This window comes from Sinocyclocheilus rhinocerous, unplaced genomic scaffold (genome assembly GCF_001515625.1).
Source record: "Sinocyclocheilus rhinocerous isolate Xijiao unplaced genomic scaffold, SAMN03320098_v1.1 scaffold1858, whole genome shotgun sequence".
Taxonomy (NCBI): Eukaryota; Metazoa; Chordata; class Actinopteri; order Cypriniformes; family Cyprinidae; genus Sinocyclocheilus; species Sinocyclocheilus rhinocerous.
Genome location: NW_015647052.1, coordinates 487231 through 512762, shown reverse-complemented (window position 1 = coordinate 512762; position 25532 = coordinate 487231). Strand labels below are relative to the sequence as shown.

At 37.9% G+C, this 25532-nt stretch overlaps 1 protein-coding gene across 1 annotated transcript in view; it reads left to right on the top strand.

Moving 5' to 3' along the window:
• The window catches only part of LOC107708617 (PDZ domain-containing protein 2-like), a 74391-nt gene that overhangs the window by 8379 nt on the left and 40480 nt on the right, over nucleotides 1-25532 (top strand). The window contains exon 3 of the mRNA XM_016512896.1: nucleotides 4238-5132. Within this exon, the coding sequence (XP_016368382.1) occupies nucleotides 4627-5132 (506 nt within the window). The 5' untranslated portion in view covers nucleotides 4238-4626. The remainder of the gene's footprint in view (nucleotides 1-4237; nucleotides 5133-25532) is intronic.

Here is a 25532-nt window from a genome sequence, read left to right as displayed (position 1 = left end):
AGAATAGACTGAAAGCATAGCCATATACTAATAATGATTGTAATATAATCTTGAATTCTGATGCTTTTCTTTGCTTTTCTTTGCTGGAGGAATTAGATAGCTAATGCACTGGAAGGTCTTTGAGTAAAGCTATTGTGAAGTAAACATTTTAATAACATTTGTTAAAAAATATGTATGTGTAAAATTATAAATATAAATAAAAATTATATTATATTTCTAAAGATTTTGTAAAGAAGTTGTAAATAAAACAAAAATGATTTGATGCGTTTTACAAGAAAATACCATTTTAGACTTTCTACATTAAAATTATAGGTTTAATTCAAAGTGTTGCTTGCCATTTCTTTGTACTTATTTACAAACTTTACCAGCAATTTCTGAGTGACAATTGTAAAAAAAAGTAAATCCTACAACAATTTTTTTTCACTGGATATATTCCTCCTCTTCACCTGCAGCCCTCGCCCTATTTGGTCAGTTGTGGGGTAACCCCTCCACCCACTGTCAGGATTAGAACTACATGCCCTGAGCAGATTACTTTCAGTGTTGTCCATCTGCATTCACATTATTAACAAACAGCACTGTGGGGATTTCCTCTAGACTCAACATGCTTCTCAATGTGCTACATCTTCTCAAATAAGGACTTTACATGCTTTAAATGTAGTCTCGATTGCTAGTTGCTGACCCAGTTTCTTGTAGACACTTTGAAGCTACAATTTGTTGCTCTATTAACCAGTCTTTGTTGGCGATCTGACAGTAGCGTGTGTGAACTAGGGTACAATCATACAACTACACTGTATCCTGTACTTCTAGTGCCTCATTAACTAACAAAACATACTGTTTAGCATTACAAATAGCTCAGTCCCATGCATGAATAGATTTATGTTGTTGAGAAAGATCTATTTATTTTGGCAACTCCAATATATTTGAGTTATAAATAATGAAACCCATTACTTTAGTCGTAAAGAATCACATTTGTCAGATCAAAGAAGAGTTGCAGTTCACCCCATAATCGATGGCTGTAGATTATAAAGCACTGACGTGGGCCTGAGGGCAGAACCTCATGCTGGAGTGAGTCCGTTTACGGCTGCTCTCAGCAAGACCTCTGTGATTAGTGGCAGTATGGCCCTTCTTTAGAAAACTCAAGTTAATTCATGTTTCCACATTTGGCATCCAACTTTATTATTTGTCAGTCAGTGTTCTCCGACCACGGTGTTCATTTTTCGAGGTATTCCTCTTTTTCATGAATCACTTCACAGCGTGAGCTTGCTTGATTTGTTTGTGAAGTCTGCGTATGCAAAGTGGAGGAAAGTTTCAGGATGAAAACATCCACGTCCATGGTAAACGCTTCTATTAAATGACGAGAGAGCTCAGTAATGTGATCCTAATGGATAAAACAAAGAGGAGTTGAAAGACCACCCTAACAGAGTGACAAATTCTGTTGAACTCTGGAGTTCAGCATTGGAATGGTGTTTCTCTTTGAAATATTCTCTCATTTCTTTCTTTTTATTTTGAATGTATTTACAGAGCTCTGAGCTCAGGCAGTTCAGCTTCCTTTATGTCATTGTTTGGCTAAGCTGGAGAAGTGTTTTGTTCTGGTCTAATCGAAACAAACTTTAACGGTCATTATTAGCCATATAAGACATCTTTAAACTTTTTTTATTGTTCTTTTTAAAACCTATGTATGACCGGATGTAAGGCCTGATTTTGATGATATTAAGTCTTTTGTTGTTTTAATATGAAAGGATGTTTTATTCTAACCATGCGGAATTCATGGTTTTACAGCCATAATCATCCAGTTATTGATCGCATTTTGTCTGTGTTTTTACTAGTGACACATGGTTTCCTCGTCACACTATCAAATGCAGTTCTTGTATTATTGTGTCTCTGCAGTGGATAGAGCTGAGTACAAAGCTTTAATCCTTTTTTTGGGGCCTTAAATATGGGTCAGTTCAATGGAGAATAACAGCTTTCTTTCTTTATCATGAGGTTGTTCAAGGGGATGTTGTCATTGGCAGAAGCTCTTCTCCGTGCCAATGGCTTAAGAATGTTTGCAGTCACTTTACAGTCACTGGACAGGAGGAAGTAGCACCTGATGAGTACCATTCACTTTATGGGGGGGAACAGTTCCCCCAGAAATTCAATTTCCTCACACTTAAAATTTGGGCTCAGCAAGGATGCATTAAAATGAACAAAACTGACAGTAAAAAGACGGTTATAATGTTACAAAATATTAACATTATAACATTATAATATTAACATTATAACATTATAAATAAACACTGTTCTTTTGATCTTTCTGTCCATCAAAGAATCCTGAAAAAGTAATAGTTTCAATGTTTTCAACATTGATAATAATACAAAATGTTTCTTGGGCACCAAATCAGCATATTAGAATGATTTCTGAAGGATCGTGTGACACTGAAGGCTGGAATAATGGCTGCTGAAAATTCAGCTTTGCCATCACAGGAATAAATGACATTGTAAAATATATTCAAATAGAAAAAAGTTGCTGTTAAGATTAAATTGTAGTTGGCATAAAAGAAAAATCTATAATTTTGACCCATACAATGTATTTTTGGCTATTGCTACAAATATACCCCAGCGACTTAAGACTGGTTTTGTGGTCCAGGGTCACATTTCACAATATTACAGTTTTTACAGAAAATAATGACATCATATTCATTTTTGCCTTAACTAATCCTTAAAGGTTTTCTGCAAACATCTCATTTGTGCCAGTGTGTGCCAGTGTTTTATATATATACATTTGCTTTGTTAAAGAAGTTGTTCTTATGTGAGGAACAAAAACATCAGTAATCATGAATGACCTGCTGGCAGAAATATAAACACTTGAACTGACCATTCACGACTCAACCAAAGAGAAAATGGGGGGTCATTGCGTTTTTAAGTGCCACAAGGTAGGGGTGAGACTAATCCTATTATTACATGTTGGTCTTTTCAGAGGGTGCGTCTGGAGTTTGCAGATCTTCTGTGTCACTGTGACAGTACACCACGACGAGAGGCATAGCTATGTGCTTAAATGGAATAAGAAATAAAATCTCAAAAAATATGAAAAGGTAGGAGCTGATAGGATGCTGATAAATGTGTTTTAATGAGCAATATTTTTTTAATTTTCATTTTAAAGTAATCTAGTAAATTGTGGGAAACAGTTGTAGTGTATGTAAGCCCTTACCAAAAAGTAGTATAGTATACTAATAGCACACTTGAATAAACTTCTTTTTCGTAAGGGAGGACATCTCTTAACAGACAAATGAGTGTGTCACATTCCTGTGGAAAGACAAAGCTTCACTGTAAGCATGTTTTCATATGCAATATTGTAATTTTGCTTTCGTTACTCATATTATCAATGACGTTATTGCATGCCTAGTTGTTGATAGACATGTTTTAGAATTGCCATTTATAAATTTCATGTGAGTTATTGAGGTTAAACTCTTGAAAGGGGTGGTGGCTTCTGTCCTATTAGCTGTCATTTTACTCTTCTAGTCTGATCCTTATGACTTCAGCGGTCAGTTGGTTGTACATCCCCCTCTTGTTTATATAGTTGTGCTAAGTAATCTTCTCACAGTTTAATAAATTTTTTTCCCTAGTAATGGACATTAATGTAAAGTTGATATATTGTTAAACGTAAATGCTCCATTATCTCACTAAAAGGTTTTTGATCTCATATGGGAGGACTAGTAGTTTGTGTGATGCTCACAGATGCCAAAATCGTGTTATTTTGAGCAAAACCCCAGAGTAGCAATTTGATTGAGGTCTTTGTCTACAGCATATATTTAAATATGCCAGAAATGTGGTCTGCAAGTCCAAGAGTTTGAGCTACACCATCACAACATCTGGCTGGCAGTTTCAGCATTTATTGTCAGGTTACATTCCACAAGGTTAAGGTGAATAAGCACTGAAAGGAAGTTTGCTTTTCCTTTCTGTCTGCTCACTGTGCATCGAATAATCTCAACTGCATTGATTCTGCCTCAACTGAATGTCTGTATAAACAGCCAAATGACACATCTGTAAAAGGGCCAGAAGACTATTATTGGAACCTTTTCCAGTTCATGAATTCTGTCAGTCAAATAAAATAGCTGGTATATAGGAAGCTTGCTTTCTTCTGTTCCTGTCCGTACTGTGGTTGAGTAGCAAATGAGCCATGACTGCAGCGCTTTAACATGAGTTCATGCCTGCTGATTTGCTTTGTAATGGCATTTCTATTTATTTTCTTTCTGATTAGGTGGACGTCTGTGGCGCCTGTGAGTCAGGATAGATCTCGACTCCCAGCGATCTGCAATTTTCCACTTTAATGGTATTGGAAATCAGATTTGGCACACACCAAGACGACCCGCTAATGGCACACGTTCTCTTGTTACCCCTCAAAGCATAAACGTGCCCTACTTCCTCAATCTCTGCTCTTTCCTTTTGTTTCTGCGGATGATATCATGGACCTCTGTGGTCTGAGTGTATTATCGATGGGCGGCAGCGCTCTGGATCTGAAATCTGTGAGGTCACGGTGTCATTTCGAGAGGAATGTGAAGCCATTTTAATGTGCCTGATTACAGCCACCACTGGAGAGCCTTGACTCAACATGCAGGAGCAGCCCAGGCAGGCCCAGCAGCAGCTAGGATGCCTATCACCCAAGAAAATGCCCTGAGCCATCTACCTCTGCTGGAGAACTGGCTCTGGGCACGAGAAAAGGACAGAGATGAGGGCAATGAGCCTAGGACTAGCGCAGGCGCTGTTTGCCAGGCTGCCATCTGTAAGCTTGTGGAATACATCCAGCTAAACTTTGCTGAAGTTGAGAGTCCTTTGTACAGTAGCAGCCAATTCAGAGAGGAAATCGATGCTGAGGTGAGGGCGGTCTACCTGAGCAAGTCTGAGGAAGATGGACCGGAGTTCGGGCTCAGCTTTGGAAATATTCCGATTTTTGGAGACCCCGAGGGGAAGAAGAAAGGGGTCAGGAGGAGGCGCAGGAAGGGCGATAAAGGCCTTGTCTTGGACGTCGGGTGCATTTGGGTGACTGAAGTGAGAAAGAATAGCCCAGCAGCCCGTTGTGGAGATATTAAACTGCGAGATGAGCTTCTGTCACTGAACGGACAGCTGATGGTTGGGGTCGATGTCACCGGAGCCAGGTAAGATGTCTGGATTTGTTTACAGTTACCATATAACAGCTTAAGCTATATGATCTATTCTGTCTTTTAAGAATTGGTTTGGTTATTTTAAACTTAACATGCATTAACAGTATGGCATTCCCTATATCTACAGTATATGCATTTTCTCTCAATTTGTAAAAGCCCATGGGAAATGAGCCTGCTAAGCTTCCGTTGTAAATGTAATACTGAAAACGTGTCTACAAAATACATATGTAAAGCCAAAATTATTTTCGGCGGTAACTGAAATTAACCACAGATGACAGCCTGATTGTGACTGAACTTGCTTGGAAGACATGGTGACAGTGACCGCTTTGTGCATTGCCAAATCTTTGGAGGATGTCATAAAGTTTTAGACTGAAGAGTTGCAGAAAATCTGTGTTGATGAAAAGCTAGTGATTAATTAAATCATATAACTGAAAGATTAAAATAAACAATATAAAAATAAAAATCAAAGGCCTGGTTTCACAGAGAGGGCTAAGACTAAGCCAGGATTAGGCCATAGTTCAATTAGGACTTTCAGTTGAATTTTCATAGTTCAAGTTTCTTTCAGTTGGAACAGCTCAGACTTAATTTTAGTCTGGGACTAGGCTTAAAGGGGTCATATGATGCGATTTCAATTTTTCCTTTCTCTTTGGAGTGTTACAAGCTCTTGGTGCATAAAGAAGATCTGTAAAGTTGCAAAGACTAAAGTCTCAAATCCAAAGAGATATTCTTTATAAAAGTTAAGAGTCAGCCACGCCTACCTAAAACGGCTCGTTCTAACACACCCCCACATACCTACGTCACGATCTCGGAAGAGGATCGGCTTTCACCGTGGACGAAGCGGAGTCCAGCCTGGAGTCGTCACATGTCCTTACGGACGCTCCTTCGTCGAAATCGACGGCCGCGCCATTCTCAAGCCCAATAATGCATTTTTTGAACCTTAAACCACATAAACACATTTCATTACACAAAATACACAAAATAATGTTCTTTTTAGCAACATCATGACCCCTTTAAGCCTTGTCTGTGAAACCAGAGGAAAATGAAATGACAAAAAAAAAATATATATATATAATGTATTTGTTTTCGTGCATGACCTCAGAGAACTGTGAACATGTGAATGTGTTGTTAAATTATTGACATAAACTTAAAATCTTAGGTGGTATTTCAAGAAAATATTTTAGGTCAAGTGGGTTCAGCTGACAAAAAGTTCAAAATTTTCCAGATGATTAGGCACACTTGGCAATGATGTCACTGGTCTGTAAACAGAGGACGAAAAGGCAGTCAGACTAGGAAGTGTAGAAAATAAAGTAAAGCAGCCAAGAAACGTCACAGTGCGTGAAATGAGTAAAAATTCTTTGAAATTCTACATTCAACAAGTTCAATCAGTAGGATTTCACATTAATGACTATAGTATATAAAATCCTTTTCTGAACAGCTCCTCATCTGACTGGGTGGCAGCTTCTTGTTTAGGTATGAGGGTGATTCACAGCTGGTCAGCAAGAACAGAGTCTCCTGTGTGTTAGTGTTCCCGTTTCCATGTACAGCGTGTCAGCAAGTGTCCCGGGGTTGACTGGTTTTGCCCCAGAGCATGGTACTTGGATCGGGGCCAGTGGGTCTTTCCTTGTTTGTTTCCTCATGTTGACAGCTCTGACAGACGGCTGCATGTGGCTGCAGTCTGATGTCTGTCCGTGTTTGGCCTCCATCTGGACCGGCTGACATGCTCAGCTTTCACTGAGACCGCCAAATGTCTGCGTCTAACCAAAACAAAGGATGGATCTGCGCTCTGAAGTTCACCATGCTGCCGTGCCATGCTTTTTTTGCTTTTTCCTTTCTTGGCAACCTTGGACAATGTGTCACATTACCAGCACTTTGCCAGTACACTCTAAATCTCTGAAAATAACTATTTTAGATGCTAATTCTGTTATCCCAGATTTCTAATTCAGTTCGCAAACCTTTTAGATTCAGAATGAGAATATAATAACATTGCAGCTAAATTATGTTTTCTGTGCAACTCTGATTGAATCTTGTACAGCTTTGGTTATCCTAAAAATCAGCCACTGGTACCATTGACCAGACAGATATAAAACTTGCCTCTTTTAGACTTGCGCTCTATTTATTTACTAACCGCTTGTTTTCTTTGAAAAAAAAAAAAATGACACTTGCTTCTCTAATCTTTTTGCATTCTATCTATTTGTTTTCTTTTTATTTATTATACAATTATAATTCTAACTTTCTGACTTCTGATTAACAAAAGCAAAAAAGGCCTCTAACACTAGCTTGCTCTATTCTTTTTCTATCCCTTTTCTTTTTATTTATTATATGATAAAAAAAAAAAACTTGCTACGTGTACTGCATTAATCTAACTGAGACTTGTCATAGCACTTGCATATCATTGCTCTCTTGTTGATTTTGATTGCTTCCATTGTCCTCATTTGTACGTCGCTTTGGATAAAAGTGTCTGCTAAATGTCTAAATGTAAATGTAAATATGCATGTAAATGACTCTAGGGCGCAAGCCTTTTTAAAGGGATAATTCACACAATAATAACAGTTTTGGCATCATTTACGCACCCTCATATCGTTTCAAATCTGTAGCTATTCTTCTGTGGCACATAAATGGAGATATTTTGATGAATGTTGGAAACCAAACTGGTGACCCTTGACTTTCATTGTATGAACAAGAAAACACCAAGAATATTTCTGTAAATATCTTATTTTGTATTCAAAGAAGAAAGAAAGTCATATAGTTTTGGAGCAACATATGGTGAGTAAATGATTTTGGGTAAACTATCTTTTTAAAGCAGTGTGAGCACATTTTAGGGATTTGAAATTGAGACCAAAAGAACTGGCATAAAGATTTTAAAGGATTAGTTTACTTCCAGAATAAAAATGTCCTGGTAATTTACTCACCCCCATGTCATCCAAGATGTTCATGTCTTTCTGTCTTCAGTCAAAATCCTTTGCTAGATAAGACCCCTGTTCCTCGGCTGGGATCGTGTGTAGAGCCCTTTGAAGATGCATTGAAACTGCAATTTGGACCTTCAGCCTGTTGGCCACCATTGAAGTCCATGAGAAAAGTCCTGGAATGTTTTCCTCAAAAACCTTAATTTCTATGCGACTGAAGAAAGAAAAACATTAATCTGGGATGACATGGGGGTGAGTAAATTATCAGGAAATTTTTATTTTGGAAGTGAACTAATTCTTTAACTGGTCTAACTAATATAGTGCACATATTTATCCATTTGGCTACTACGTGTCCGATAATGCATCCAGTGAAATTAGCATATTTTTCAGATTTATAGAGTATTAAAGAAGTCATTGTGTCTCATGTACTATACAGTCCTATATATACCCAAGATGAAGACTACTTCCTTTGAATGTCCTGTGAATGTTGTGGTCTAAGAGTTGAATCCATCGCTGTAACTTGAGCTCTATAATTAGGAGTTGTATTGTGTGGCTGATAAATGATAGGAAGTTTTGCAGTGTTCACACAGAATCTGCTTTGGGATAACTGATTCCCTACGGATGGACGGCAGGATACAGAAAGGGAGGAGGTTCCTGGGAGTGGCACGTGGTTTTGACCAAGAACTGAAGTTGTTTTCACAGACATATCATTTTCTCAAGCTAAAGAAAAGCTGTTGATGTCAAGACATCTCTGGGAGGGAAACAACGGCTGAATTTCTTCTTGTTATTCTGATACGAGAGCTCAGTCTGTTTCCTGGTGGCATAAGCTGCTTACCACATGTAAGACCTGCAAAACAAATGAATGCTTGTGGTTCTTTATTAGTAGATTTTTCTTTTGCTTTTATATCTGTCTGGGGTGATTTGAGATAACTCCGAGATAACTTTACTGCTGATTACTGAGGAAGAACTGGCAAGAAAGAATAATGTAAGCATGGTCTGCCTTTATGTGGACAAAATGCCTTATTTTTGGCTTAATTTCCAGTCACAGTTTTTAAAACGTAACTGCTTTGTGAGATTTGTGACAATACTGGGTGGTGAGGTGACAACTTAAATCAAAGTAATATTCCAGAATAATTTATTTTTAGACTGTAAGGAGTAGTTTGCCCAAAAATTAAAATGCTGTCATCATTTACTTACTCATGTTTTTCCAAACCCATAAGCCTTTCTTTCTTTAGTGAAATGTAAAAGAACATATTTTGAGAAATATATTTTTGTCCAGCGGAACTTGATGGTCACAAGTCTGTTTGGTCACCAACATTCTTATATCTTCTTATATGTTGCACAAAAGAAGGAAATTCACACAGGTTTGGAATAACATGAGGGTGAATAAATGATGACAGAATTTTTTGATGAACTGTACCTTTAAAACTACACTACCAAAGATTTTTTTCAGTTAAAATAGACAAAAATATCTTTATTGAGAGAGTAAGAAACCATTCTCTATTGTTCTAACCTAACACCAATAAGCCTACAGTGATTAGTGATTGATATTTTTAACAGTTCGAATTTAGCAGGAATTTTTAGATTTATGTCTTTTGTCCTTGCGAGTTTATGTATGGGACAGAAGCGCTACTTGCTCAGACAACATTTAAAAAAAAATATATATATATGCTTGTAGGAAGGACAACTGATGTAAAGATGTAAAAACAAAAAAACTATTCTCCACATAACTTGCGCAATCAATTATTTTATAATATATCTAATATGGTAATATATTCCCTGCTAAAACACATAGCATGGCTAGTAACCAACATATACTAGCGTTCAAAAGTTTGGGGTCGGTACAAACTATTAATGTTTTTGACATCTCTAATGCTCACCAAGGCTGCATTCATTTGATTAAACATACAATAAAACAGTAATATTACAGTAAAACTGAAACATTATTACAATTTAAAATAACTGCTTTCCATTTGAATTTTCAGCATCATTACTCCAGTCTTCAGTGTCACATGATTCTTCAGAAATCATTCTAATATACCGATTTGCTGCTCAAGAAACATTTCTTATTATTATCCATGTTAAAAACAGTTGTACTGCTTAATATTTTTGTGGAAACCGTGATACATTTTTTCAAGATTCTTTGAATAGAAAGTTCAAAAGAACAGCATTTATTAGAAATCTTTTGTCACATTATAAATGTCATCAATGTCAGTTATGACCAATTTAATGCATCCTTGCTGAAAAGAGTATTCATTTCTTTCAACAACAACAAAAAACCTCACTGAATGAAAACCTTATTGAATGGTAGTGTGATTCTGATTTGTACCCACTAAGCTTCAGCATCAAGCATCAACCAGAAGTTCATGCTAGTCAAGTCAAGCTTCAGATTGCTATCCAATCTTTACTGAAGACAAACTTTACTGAAGACTAATTTTCTAGAGGTCTAGCCTTTTATTAGTTGTTTCCTTCCTCTCCTCACACAAACCTTTGGTTACATATCAGTTTAAGTGTGTGTTTTATGAGTCTGCCTCAGGGTTATGTTTACTCATTACTGCATTACTCTGGTTTTCTCTCTCAGGTATAAGGCCTGAATCTGTAAGAGTGCAAACACTGAGAACTGTTGCAGTAGAAGGTCTGGTGTGAGTGGAGAGACAAGGCTTGGACACAGTTCAAAAAGCAATGGACCGAAGCTTTCAAACACAAAAAAGAGACACATGATGGAAACTTTATTTTTCATGTTAATTATTTCATTGCAAAATATCTGGGCCCAAATGCAGCTCACCACAAAAAGCCTTGTCGGTTTAATGTGTCGTCTTGTCATTTTGATCCAGCTGTATTTTTCTCCTTGAACAGCCTTGCCCAGCAACTGTCTGTGGGGAGCATGGAAAATAGCTCAGTGGCACAGCTCCAACCGGCCCATGCAAAGGGTTCTCCACGTGGTCAATGAGAGAGTATTGGAGAAAACAAGGTTAAGAATGATACACTTTACTTGGATTCAGTGCAACAGAGAAAATAGCTGTTCATCTTGAGAGCTAGAATCAACTGATCCATTTTAATATTAGCTGTATAAATTAATTTAAAGGATTTTTCCAGAGATTTTGGGATCCAGAAGCCTCAAGTGTCTGGGAGTCTAGAGCAGAGGTGTGAAGAAATAAAGGGCCGCACAGAGTGAATTATGAACATGTACATTTTCCCTCCACAACTGTTTTTACAGACATATACTGTGTCAAAGTGATTAACTGTATTAGACTCTCCATCTGTCCTATCAAAACCACAATGAAACATTACACATTTCAGTTTATAAGTCTGCCTAGTTCCTGTCAGTATAAAGTTCAAAGCCTTTTAGTCTATGTTTGCATTGAATTGATTCTCAGAGTCCTGAATTGGCAGGCCAGTTCTTTGTGGTTGGTTAACTTGCCGCTTGGATGAATGAGAGAAATACTGCCATCTTTTCCCTGGCATTAACTATGTCTGAGTTTGCACTTTTCTCATAAGCAAAAGAAAGCTTTGGCTCTTTCGTTTTTTAGCGAAGAGATTGGTGCAGTGTTCCCACTGTAATGGTGAGCACAAATGACACTAAAATAATGCAACAAACATCAACTAAACATAAGTTATAACACAAAAACATTACTGATTAAAATGTGAAGAAACAAAACGGTTTAAATAATATATAATCAATCATATGTGATGTGTCATGCAGGGACTTCTGGAAATGTCCTGTTACTGTTTTTCACCATAAATTCACATGGTAATTCATAGTTTGTACTTCCAAAAACATAAATTTGATAGCATTTTACAGTAAAATTACATATAATGTGATGTTCAACCATTTAAAATTTTCAACTGTAGCATTTTTATATTATTTTTATGTTAAAAAATGAACAGTGTGCAATTGTTAAACAGATCTTGATATGGAAGATGGGATTGCTTGATATAGCTATTTTTATTTTTGTTATTAAAAATAAAAAATAAGCAAATTACAAACACAAAAGAACAAATACATATAAAATAAACTTTTAATTTATTCGGCTACAGTAGGTTTATTTAACGTAGTAAGAAATATTACAGAAATTGAATAAAGTGTATAAATAAAAGACTGCAGTCTTCACTGTATCAATCAAACATGAACTGATTCTTATTAAAGATCCAAGAGCAATTCAGTCAAGTGCAGTGAGTGATTAACATGACAGACAGCAGAAGGGGAATTATGCTGCTGTCCCTTTAAGACCGACTGCATGGATCCAATATACCAGGGGTGGGCAAACTTGGCCCTTCCAGGCCACTTTCCTTCAGAGTTTAGCTCCAACCCTAATCAAACACACCTAAACCAGCTAATCATTGTCTTCAAGACTTCTAGAAGGCTTCAGGCAGATGAGTTTTATCAGGGTTGGATCAAATCTCTGCAGGAAAGTGGCCTGGAAGGGCCAAGTTTGCCCATCACTGCAATATACTGATACACATCCGGTTTTCACCTGACTATTTACATTTATTTAACACATAACCGACTGTATTTACGTGAATACTCCAGACAACGGGCATTTTGACATAATTGTGTATGTATTTGACCATTCAAGCGAGATGGTCCTCACTGCAGAACACAATATCCAGGGGGCGTGGTTGGATCCAGATCCAACTCCTCCTACCTTACATATACCTAAACCTACCCGTCTCCACCCCCTGATCCCTAAACCTACCAATCTCCACCCCCTAGATGTGGATTCAACCACACCCCTGGATCTTGTGTTCTGCAGTGAGGGGCTACTGATTCAAGCACGAAAGGGATCTGATTTTGCGATCATATGCTGTCTCAGAGAGGCGCTTTCAGTGCGAACCGCGGATTGAGCTCTTTTTCACTGCTTATTGCGCTTAATAACTCTATCAAGTGTGTCCCACTCTTTATTTTCTCATTCATGTATGTTTCCTTATCGCTCAAAGGTTTATATAACTTTTAAGTACTATGTTACGCAGATATATTTGCATACCGCGGAATACATGACATAGCAAAATCTCTAACGATTGAAACTTTATTCCGCGGTAACGATATATACCGTCATACCGCCCAGCCCTATGCTCAGATATCATACTTTTTGCACTTGTTTCACTAGAAAAATTAATGTCCAAATCATTCATCCATTGTGCATAAACCCTGTGCCATGAGAATAACATCTCTCTTATGGAACCCCCAGATTTCTGTGGTCACAGATGGGCCTGCGGATTAGCTCTGTGCAATCCGGATATTCAGGTAATACTGTCCGGTTTGTGGAGCATACCAGTTTGAAGCCCCACAAATTCCATTCCACCATGTCTGCCTCTGTGATTTTTCAGTCATGCCCATTGTGGCTTTTCTGTGGAAAGTGGTGGTTGATTGAGCAAGGTTGATTTGTGAACGCACAGGGCCATGTGCACGCACATGACAGTGCCTCTTTACGTTTTTAATATCTTAGCTCAGTCTGTGGAATTATAAAATTGAATTGAAAGTAAGTGCATATAAGAAAGTCACACATGTCCTATTTAAGATACTACATCACAAGGTTTATATTCTTCAAATACTTTCATGTTTTAATTTTATTTGAAACCCTTTTTGATTTCAAGTTTATGACTTAGTGTTTATGATTGTTTAGTATTCAGATCCCTGACTCTTTTATTGCTGTTTACTGAGTCTAGGTGTGATTTCTAAGCACAAGTTGCAGAGATTTTATGTGTGGTGGGAAAAGGCTGTACAGTTATAACTGTATGGTTGTGGATTTGTCCATTAGAGGGCAGTAGAACAAAACTTTCTAGTTATTCCAGACGAGAATCCTGTTAGGTGCACTAAACTGTGCCCTAAGGTCTGCTGTTACTTATATAAGCACGTAGCTGTACTGTCCTTTATTGCAGGTCTCTGTAGTGCAAAACTGTTTATTAGAAAAGCATTGATTTCAGCCATATTCCAGCTATAGTTTTGTATTTTACTGTTACTTTTTCTCATCTCCTGGAAAGAAAACTCAATCGTTTTTTAATGTGTAAAAAAAAAACTGAGCACTATGCAGCAACTAGGTTTTTGACATTTGGTTTTCATGATGTTAGAGATAAAATCTGTCATTTTTCTGCATTTGCTAGATAAATGGTCTGAACAGCAACAGCAAAGATAATGGACTGTATGTTCAAGTCTCTGAATATTGTGAAAGGCTATAGAGTGCTGTGAATGATGCTGCTGTCTTTGGGATGTTTCCCCACAAACCCCTCAGAGTTATGTAAAGAATGTGTGCCAGACTGCTACCCGCGACCGGATGTCTTTCATAATGAAAACAGGCTTCAGGAGGAAACGCCCAGCCAGTGCAGACTCAGGTGCAGACCATTACGATTTATGGTATTTATTGTTTATTTGATTTTTTCATAACATGGTGGAGACACCTTTCCCTTCAGCTTTAAATGAAGTGATTTTTCCATCTTTTTTGTTGGAATATTAAGATCCTGCCAGGAGGGAGGACAGCAAAGTGAGGTTGGTTTTCCAAATCTGTCTGAATGGATGATTAAAACATATAAAACTAGTGACTTAATCATAAAGTATCTTCAGGCTCAAGGTAAATGCTCACCTCCTTCAGAATGACTGACACTGCTTCAAATCTGTCACCAAACCAGAAAAAGCTGTTTACAGTAATTTCCACATTTATGAATTATTATATGACAGTTAAACAAAACCCAAATTCTTTGTTTAATACTTTCCATATTAGTAAACTATACAGCATTCCAAAGACCAAGTGAGATGATGCTGTACTATCTTATATTTGCAAAAGTCCAAAATAAAAGTAGAATACAACCCTAAATCTCAGAAACATTTATCCTATTTCGGCAATCTCATTCATTTACCCTATTTAACATGTTCAGAACATCTTGACCTTGCAAACATGTTTTAAGTGACTAGGTTTTCAGTGAATGATTACTCAAATTATGAGGTATAGGCTTCTCATTCTGCAGTACATATGTGTGGAGATAGATGGCGATGTAGAAATCATTTTGAACAAGCTCTGTACCCCTGCTTGGCTCTAATGTTTGTGGTGTAAATAATCATTTTACATTATAACATAGAAGTAGATGAAGTCACATTGAAGTGGTTTCCACCTGATACAGTTTTAATACTCATAGAATATTGTTTGTTAGAATGTCAAAACACTGCACTCTAGGGACTTTCGATGAAACTATGGAAACTGTCTCAAGACCTAGCGAGTCTGGTCATCATAATCGCGTACAGGATTTTCGGTAACCATTAGTAGGTTTTTTAGGAATCATGAAGAGCATTAAAAAAATGGAACCGAATGATTTTCATTAAGTTCCTTTAAGGGTGCTTTCACACTTGGTTCGATTGCTTGGTCCGAACCCGAATTTGATTGCTCCCCCTGCGAACCTGGGTGCGCACCAAAAGTGCTAGTGTGAAAGCACCCTACGTTCCCGCACGTGCATCTAGCACGCAGCACTGTTGGCTACTAAACTAATGGCTGCGTCCGAAAGCTCTAAGGGTGCTTTCACACCAGGACGTTTGGTGCGCACCCGGGTTCGATTGACGTCAGAGTTCGGTTCGTTCAGACCCAAATAAAATAATATGAACGCAGTCCAGCGGGGACAGAGGGAGTGGGGAGCAATCGAACTCGGGTTCGGACCAGGCACGCAAACCAAGTGTGAAAGCACCCTAAAATGCTGCCTTCGGAGGCAGCATTCTAAGGCAGGAAGGCATCAAGGCACGTCCGAATACAAATTCTGCTTCACTTCCTGTCTCTGGAGGTAGCCTACCTTCTTCTGATCGAATTTTGAAGGCAGCATAGATGTATCCTTCGCTGCCTTTGATATCCCACAATCCTGTGCGTTCCATTCCGTGACGGTTGAGATAAAAAAAAATAGTTGCCTTTGGTGGTCAGTTTGTGTTTAAATGTATGATTCTGACTAACTTTTTGCACTTTTGATGTTATTTCTAGCGAGAAATCAATATTATAATAATTAAATATTCATTTAGTTATCATCAAAACTCGTTCTATTTTGTTGTAGATCATTAAACCGTTACGCTGCCTCAAGCCTGTCCGAAATCAGTTTCATGAGGTGCCTTCGTCCAAAAACGCTGCCTATAAAGTCATTGCCTCATAAGGCAGCAAGTCAGCTACCTAGGCTTTCGGACGCAGCCAATGTTTCCTGCTACTGAGGTCAATCAGTCCGATTCCTTAACGAAAGACTCTTGAGCCGGTTATTTTTGTCAATCACAAACACTTGCGAATTATTAAAAGATGCGATGAACTTTTGTGCAGTTACAAACGACTGAACCGAGCGTTATTTTCGACTTTATGCTCATGAGAATACAATCAATATTATACTTGTGGGTTTTTCATTAGATTTTTTTTTGTAATCAGTGGTAATTTATAGAAATTAATGAATCTCATTATTTAACGATAGCTAAATGTATGTAATAAGCACTTCAAATATTTCTACCTCAAATGTTTTCTACTAAAACAATTAAAACAATGTTTATGGAGCCGAAACCGAAATTGTTAGCATGAATCGGAACCGTCGTAGCGCCATTCAAATGCTGTCTAATAAGAAGGCAGTTGACTAGGATTTGAAACGCCGCCACTGTGTATTCCTTCGTGTGTCAATGTATCCGAGATTGACTGAGTGTCTCTTCAGTTGGGAGTTGTAAGAAGGGGTGGGACGATCCGAACAATCTCTCAACCGCTGAGGTACAACCGCGCTGGATGGTGTGTAATGGATCCCAGTCGCGCATGCAAAGTTTGCGAGCGGCGAACTGAGCCGTATTTTCGTTTGACAGCCTCAGAGCCACGGACAATGTCTGTATCTACGACAGGTTGTCCTGTGGAAAAGAGCAGCCATGGACTTTAATCAAGCGCTGAGTAGATCACATGCAAGGGGCGAGTCACTGGAGCTGTTAGAGACATTTTCATGAGCATACAGTGAAGTCGCTCGGGGACTTTATACGGATGATTGCAATGATTATTGAACTCACGGGAGCCCAAACAGCGCGAGCCAGCTGTCGGGAACTGACCTTACTGCAAGAATGATGATGATGAAGGGGGGCAAGTGAACGTTTTAGGTACAAAACACGAATTGTCAAGTTAAAATATTGCTGTATTATGCCTTTATATAGCTACTTAAATGTTAGATATATGTATATTATGTTTTAGGGAAGACACGTAGACAAGTGTTTTAAGATCTTGACTTTATATTTACGTTTTTTGAGGAGTAAGTAATGAAAATCTTTCAGATTATATTCAGTAATACACCTTTTTGTTGCATGGGCTCAAAGGTATCAGATAATAATTGCTAATGATATTTAAGGGGTAAATGTCAGTTTCCACAAAATTCCACATGCTTTTCATGCTTCTTATTTTGACAAATATCTGTGAATACCTGGTCTGACAGCATGTCCTCCCATGTTTGTTGCAGAAATGCATGTGTTGGTTAAACATAAGTATGATTACCTATGCCTTAACCCATTAAATCTGGCTTAGTCTCAGCCAATATCATTCATTCACTTACTAAATCCTGAATTGCCTGAAATCATAATAATAATAATAATAAATAAACAGTTCCATTTTGGTTTACTCTTAAAATGGCACTCTACTACAGCTGTTATGTGTTTAATGTGTTTCCTAATCTCATTTGTTATTTTTTCATCATTATACGTGGCCGGTATTATCTTCATATAGCCTAGTGGTCTTATCTGAACTCAGAGTGGTTGAAAGACCATCGGCTACTGCAAATGCTGCTTTGTGAATGGACGTGTTCTATCTGTGAAGGAAGCACTGCGTAAATAGACACTATAAATCTACTTATCTCTGAGTCACATAAGCTCCCCAGCAGCACTACACAAAGAGAGATACTCTATATCCTCACATGTTTTAAACTGCTTTCTGAAACCCACTTGACACGGGCTCGAATTTATGAATGAATAAAAAGTGCTTTGGTCAACTTATTGCACTGAATATTCCCTCCACAAAATGTATTACTGCAATTCTGCATCCTGAGACTTCAGTAATGGGGTTGTACATGGCATATTCTGTGGAATAATCCAAAAACTTTTCTTCTCTGTTTATGTTCTTTATGAATTATTTTTGCTCTGCTTTGAAAGACAGAATCCCCATGCAGTTTTTGAGCACACTGTCAGGATTTGGCGATGAGTGCATCCCTGAATTCCTTTGAGCCCCCTAAGGGAATAATAGGTTTGTGCAACCAATTGGAACAGGTTTTGTGGTTACTAAGCTCTGTTTAAAGCTACGGGTCATGTTTGGGTTGTTTGACTCTTGTCCCTGTCCCAAACGAACAATTTTGTTGTGCTTTCCACAATCCTAACTGGTTTAGAGGTGGATGACCATCCAGTCTCTGATAATCTGAGTGAGGATACATGGCTCCCTGTTTCATTATCTTGTATATACTACTGTTCAAAAGTTTGAGGTCAGTACATTTTTAAAGGGATGGTTGATTATGATTTCACTTTTTTACTTTAGTTAGTGTGTAATGTTGCTGTTAGAGCATAAACAACGTCTGCAAAGTTACGACTCTCAAAGTTCAATTCAAATGAAGATATTTTATTTTAAAGAAATCAATGTTCAAGGACTACAAAAAAGGCTGGTAGGGACTACAACAAGCTTCTTCCCGAGTTTGTGACATCACAAACCCCCGATGTTTACATAAACCCTGCCCCCGGGAATATGCAACTACCCGTAATGGTAAGGGGGCATGATGTTTCCAGACAATGTGCACTAGGCAGTTAGTGAATCACAAACACACTGGGCCAGCTAACCGATTGGTATTTCTTAGGGAGGGGCTTCATAGAACCAGGAACTCAACAGACCGTTTTGAAGAGAACGGAAACAGCGGTGTAGAATAAAGGTAAAATATGTTAAAATAATGTGGTTTTTTTTTTTTAAACAAAGCATGAACACGTTACACTGCACCCCATAAACACAATCAAGCCTTCGAAAAAATCTGCTCAACCATCACTTTAAGGACATTTATAATGTTGCAGGCACGGCGCCAGAATTTTTTCTCTACCGGTGCTAAGGGGGGGCTAGACCAATATGTGGGGGTGCTAAGAAAATAAATGATATTGATGACGTCAGAGTTACTTCATAAAGAAATTGTCGTTTTTTTTTTTAAATAAAAGCAGCTATGATACACACCATATTCAACAGAAGTGTAGTTTTAATTTATATTTTGCCAACGAATAGGCAAATTCATCAAAATAGATATAATCTTAATACAAGTGACCATAAGACAACGACAAAAACTTTTTACATACATGAGGGCTAAACCGGGGCTATTAAAAATTCTGACGGGGCTATAGCCCCCCCTAGCCCCAGTGTAGCGCCGTCACTGATGTTACAAAACATTTTGACTTCAAATAAATGCTTTTTAGTCATCAAAGCATCCCGATAAAAATTGCATCACAGTTTCCACTAAAGCAATAAGCCCTGTGAAGCCATGGTTTACAGTGAATTTATTACAGCTAAGGGGCGTTGTTAGGCACGACGCGAAGCGGAGTTTAGCTGTGAATATATAACAGCTAAAACCCCCCTAGCTGTTATAAATTCACTGTAAACCATGGCTTCACAGGGCTTATTGCTTTTATAAAACGGTTATTCCATATACATAGTAAGGTTTCACAGACAACAAAGTGGTTGCTGAGCAACACACAGAAGTAAACAAAGGTGAATGTTTGTAGTGTAATTTACAACAGCTTAGAACGCAGCTCAACCAATCAGAATCAAGGACCGGAACTATCCGTTTTATAAAAAACATTTAAGCAGCACTACTGTTTGGTAATAAATGAAAAAAATAAATAAAAACATTGGTAATAAATGTTTCTTAATAATCAAATCAGCATATTAGAATGATTTCTGAAGGGTCATGTGACACTGAAGACTGGAGTAATGACGGCTGAATACTCAGATTTGCATCACAGAAATACATTACATTTTATATTAACATAAAAATTGTAAAACAATTTAAAGTATTACTGCATTACTGAGCATAAGAGATTTCTTTCAAAACACCTATAAAAATCTTCATGATCTCAAATTTTTAAATGATAGTGTATATCTTTGCTTTTATGTGCTCCTGAAGGTGTTTAACAAGAAACTGACCTTGCTTAATTGAGGTTTGCGCGTTTGATAACAGATAACCATAAAAAACGGGAAGTTCCTAATTCAAATCTCTATATTTCAGAGCTACTAGTATAGTAAACTATTTTCAAAACCAGTGTACTCACAAACTAAAACACACACTTCCATAAAAACAATATGCAAGCAAAACTGCACACATAGAAGAAATGAGAAGCTCTGTGTTGTCCTGACATCTGTCTCTCCATCTGAGAGCATTCAAATGCAGAGCCGCTTGTGGTGGGCTCTATTTCCCCTCTGCAGACTTGTTCATGTGGTGATTGCTGACTGAGTTTTTTTTGCTTCAGCTCGCCACCACACTGTGGAATGTCTTTATACAGTATCTGTGTATGGGTGCCGCGGAGGCAAGATATTATACCCATAAGTTGTTTTAAGTTATATCAGGAATTGGATTTCTTTTAATGTAGAAGCATAAAATATGACATCAACAGTGGATGCTCAAATCAGGATTCCTTGGTAATCATTAGGGATGCACCGATAACCATTTTTTTCAGAACCGATCCAAGAGTAGAGTATCCACAGAATAGTACACACAATATTGGTGTTGGAACGGTCCTGTCTGACCGATACCTGATCTGGCAAAGAATGGCAGTATCGAATCGGCGCACCCCTAGTAATCATTGAAAGGATTTTTCGCTTTAGTGTAAGTTTTAAGTGAAAATGCTCAATAGCTTGTCTTTTTGACCTTTAGAAATATTACAGACACTAAAAAGCATAGCTGATTCCAATGCCTTGGGGCTGGTGAGAATAGAAGTGTAAATGTCTGTGGTTGGACATTTGAACCTCTTGTTAAAAGCTAGATGAATGTCCTCACCCTTGTCTAAGTCACCTCCTTTGCTCTTTTGGCATTTCATGAGAATGTGTGGTGCATATTTTCGAGAGTTTAGCTCAGATTGTATTATTTGTCTCTCTTAACCCTTCAATCTGTTTAGACTCTATTCCAGTGTTTCTCCCTCACAAGTTGGTCTTATATTGAACTCTTTTCTAAACCACATCATTCGTAATCAGCTCAGCAAGAACATGGTTTTCTTAATTTTCTGGCCAGCATTGGTTCTTGGATTCTTAGCAAAGACCTTTTTTGCGTTACCCTGGATGAGGCAGGATGGAAGAAATTTCACACAGTATTTAAATGATTATTGTGAAAGTAGCATACTTTGGGGTCATGCTTGATGAGAGTGGTTTTCAGTGTATAAGCCAGAGTTCATTCAGGCTTTGTTCATGAATGACATGAATATATTTGATATTTGTGGGATTTTTTTGTTGACACAGCTATTATATCAACACACTTCATGAAATTCACATTATGTCAAACTTTCATGCTCTACTGTGGTCCAACAAACACTTTGAAGTTAAGTTTTTATGCAGTGACCACTAAAAGTATTTGGACACTTAAACCACTTAAAAATGTATAAATGACTACATTAAATAACAAAATATCTAAGAATGATTTCCAGGCAAATGTCACAAAAAAAGACACTTGTTAGGTTTTATATTTAAAACAATATGTCGTCTAGGATACCAGTGTGAACTTGAGGAGAAATTCGTACATCCGTTAAAATCTCCACAAGACTAATTGGTTAGTCATCTTTCATTTTTTTATGGTTTGAGGTTTGGTTATATAATGCATTCAGACATTTTAAGAGTGATTTAAGTCTCCAACTAATTTTAGGGGCACTGTATGACCTAATAATGTGATTTTATTACAAGAATCAAGTGATACAGCACAACGTCTTCCTCATGTCTTCACAAATAAGCTTTTAGAATAAGATTTGTTGTTTGTTAATCTAATTGTTTTTTCAATATCATTAGCTTATTGTGACGTCTGTTTCTTGCAGTAATTTTAAGGCACCAAGCCTAATCATAATCCTATTTTCCCCAAGATTGTTATTAATGTGACTGCTCATTCACATGTTGTTCCCTTCTTCAAGTCAATCACATGATGCTCTGACAGTTTCTTGTGTTGGTCACCACTTTGTAAAGTCATGGATCCTTAAGCAAAACCAGCCAAGAACCACTAATGTAGATGCAGTTGGACAGATACTTTTAAAGTAGTATTTGAAGAAATGTCAGTGTTTTGGTTTTGAGTATGTGCTGAGTCAGAACTTTCTGATTTTAGATTGTTTTTGATGTGTCTTTTGCACTGAGCAGTGGTCCTTGAAAAGTTTCTATTTCAAAAGGGTTTTGAAGTGTTATATAGATCTCAGCTTGGACATAGAACTACATAAATCAGAGTTTTTGCTAGGAGCCTGAGCCGTCTTCATCAGACCCTACAAAAATTATCTGAAAAAGTGGAGTTGAAATGTCTTTCAGCATCTGCATAGAAGCGCTTATGTAATAATAGTTTCAATCATTGCATAATAATCATTGATATCAGATGTCAAACTTGCTCCTGACTCTTCTTCTCTTTTATGTGGTCACCAATCTATTTGTTGCATTGCCATATCTCATCTTTCAATTTCATTACACAAATCATGACAAACACTAGACTGTGGGTGTGAAGTGGTAGAACAATTTTCTCCTTTCTCCTCTCCACCAGACTGCTGGAATTCACCCTGTTTGGCAGGAACTCTTAAGTGCATCTGCTTAAAGACTAAAAACATTCCTGTCATGGAGCCATAGCTTTAGAGGACTTTTACCCCTGTCCTGATGATGACCATTATCAGGGTCCTTTGCATTCCTCTCATGCCCCCTGTAATCCAATGTCATAATGTGACAAAATATCTTGCACCTAACCCTCAATGGTATTTCCGTTCGAGTCGTTATGGTTATAGCAAATAAGGTGGAAAAGTATCTAAATCCAACCCAAGAAATGGGATTTCCTTACTTGGCCTGTCACAGTATCGGTTTATTCTTGTGAGTATGCAGGATCCGTTGCAACATAAGATATCCAGGTGCACAATTTTATGCACATCTGCAGTCGCTTGGCTCACAGCCATGGGAAAATACTTTTTAGGAGGTTTCAGCAGTGGATATAAATGAGCGTCTTCCCAACCTGACGTCTGCACCTTCAATACAATTCACGCATAGGCGCCACTTTGAGAAGTCAGCCAAATCCAAGATTGCAGAATAGCAAACATTGTGCTTTGAAGGGAGACGTAGTTCTGAATGATTTAGCCAACACTGTATGGGAAAAGTCTTTGGCATCCTCCACTCCGTGACAACAAATCACTCCATGTAGCTCAGAGAGACGCGGGCTTCGAGGACTTGGAGACATTTCAGCCAGTCCGTGTTGGTCGCCGTTCTGCTTAAATTGTGCTTGGCTGGAATAGATGGATTTCCCTACTGCAGCTGTGGTTTAGTCTGAGAGAGGCAATGCAGGCCTGTTGCTGGGTTTTTCTGAGACCCATTAGCTTTTACAGCAGCTTAAATTCCTTGTCAGTGTGCCAGAGCTGAGATCATGGCTTGTTTTTCTTCTTGTTTGGTCTTTATCAGACGCTAATTTGCAAGACAGGTCTTCAGAACGGCTGAGTTTTTATCTCATTTTTCACTTCAGTTGGTTCTCTCGAGTGTAATAATGAATATGTGTCTGCTTCAGTGGGACACATATTCGTCTGATAGCACTCCATCAGTGCATGGCACACACCTGCTGAGAAAAACTAGAGCTGACTGCGTTTTTTAACCATTCATCTGCATCCACGTTCCTTCTTTCCTTCGATACCTCCACTGATATCTTTTTTCGTCCCCTGCATTTTGCCCTGTGGTTTTCATCCATCATTCGGGCTCTGAGAGACAGATGGTAGTTGGCTGAATGTTTGATCAGTGGCCTAAATGAAAGGAGTTTATGGCTTTTGATTGATATGAGGTCGATGAGCGCCATTACAGTGTCTTGTTATATCACTTTATTGTGTGGTAATGTAATGTTTATGTTGCCCTGAGCTCATGATCCAGCATGTGTGGGTTGGCAAAGCTTGAGTTGAATGGTCTAGCAAAAGCAAGTAATGACACGGACTGAACTTACATCATGACATCATGTACATAAATCACGTTTAGAGCTGCAGACTCACTCACTGCAGACTTAAGACACTCCTTCTCTTTTATTAAAGAGGCAGTTCATCAGTTCAAATTGTCATTATTAACCCTCATGTTGTTCCAAACCCTCTTTGACATTCTTCTGTGGAACACAAAGTGTGAAAATTTTTTTCTAATAAAAGTCAAGCCTAAAATTATGAAAAAGCACCATTAGAGATTCAAACGTGGACTATATGTATTCTGAAGTCATGCAATAGCCAAAATTGAATTTGTTATTTACTGAAAATATCTCAGCTGTGTCTCACAAATCAATTATTATGTGTCAGGCTTTATTTCAGTTTGTTCCTCCACACATATTTTTCAGTCTGGTCTTCTGGAATGGCATGAGGGTGAGTCAATGAAGATGGGATTTTCATTTTTGGGTAAACAGGCATAAAATTTACCTCATTTATTTTCTAAATATTGTTCTCTTAATCTTGTTGCAAACAATTCATCCATGCATATATTTCTTTTTTAACTGTTTTGACCATTTAATTTTGAATAAAAATGTCATAAGTGGATCTTCCGGTAAATCAACAAACTTGTCTCTGGTGGCGTATGTCAAACTTTTACAATCATTAAACCCCGTCCACAAGTCGACTACAAACTTGCATTGAGATACGCCTCCATTTTTTAGTGCAACACCCACATTTTTTCTTTTCCGAATCCGTTACTGTCGCTATTTCTGTTTCGTTGCAACTTCAAAAATACTAAAGAAAACAAACAACTTATCCTCAAACATTTTCATCTTGTTTTTCTTCTGTCGGCACAATGTAAATGCAGTTAGACAGGGTGGAGGTGTTGAGACATGCACAGCAGTTGTCCACATGTGATATATGCTATCTGGAAGAACATCACTGCAGTAGAATTGTGTGGTTTTAAAGGCTACAAAGAAGATAATGGGGTTGCAGCATACACTAAGCTTTATACGCAGCCTAGGCAGACGAAGTGTCATCTATCTGAATCATCTGGAATGCAGTGCAACTTTTCCAGTCTGCTGTTGAGATTGGGACTGTCATCAGAATCTAGGAAAGCAGATTTGGATTTTACATGTGGCAGATTTGTGCCAAGATAGATTCGGTTGTGTTATGTGGAGATATCTTCTCCTTTTTCCATTGATTTTCATGTGGGACGATTTTTGTCTCGAGTCCCACAACATTACAAACTTTGTTCTTATCAAAAAGGGAAGCTCACGGAAAACAGATCACGACAGAAATGGGTCAGCCACTTTTCATTATCAGCTAGATGACGGAGGGAAAGAAACACCACAACAACTAGAGGCCCAAAGTCCGTTGTCTCCTATTGAACAAAAATGAGAC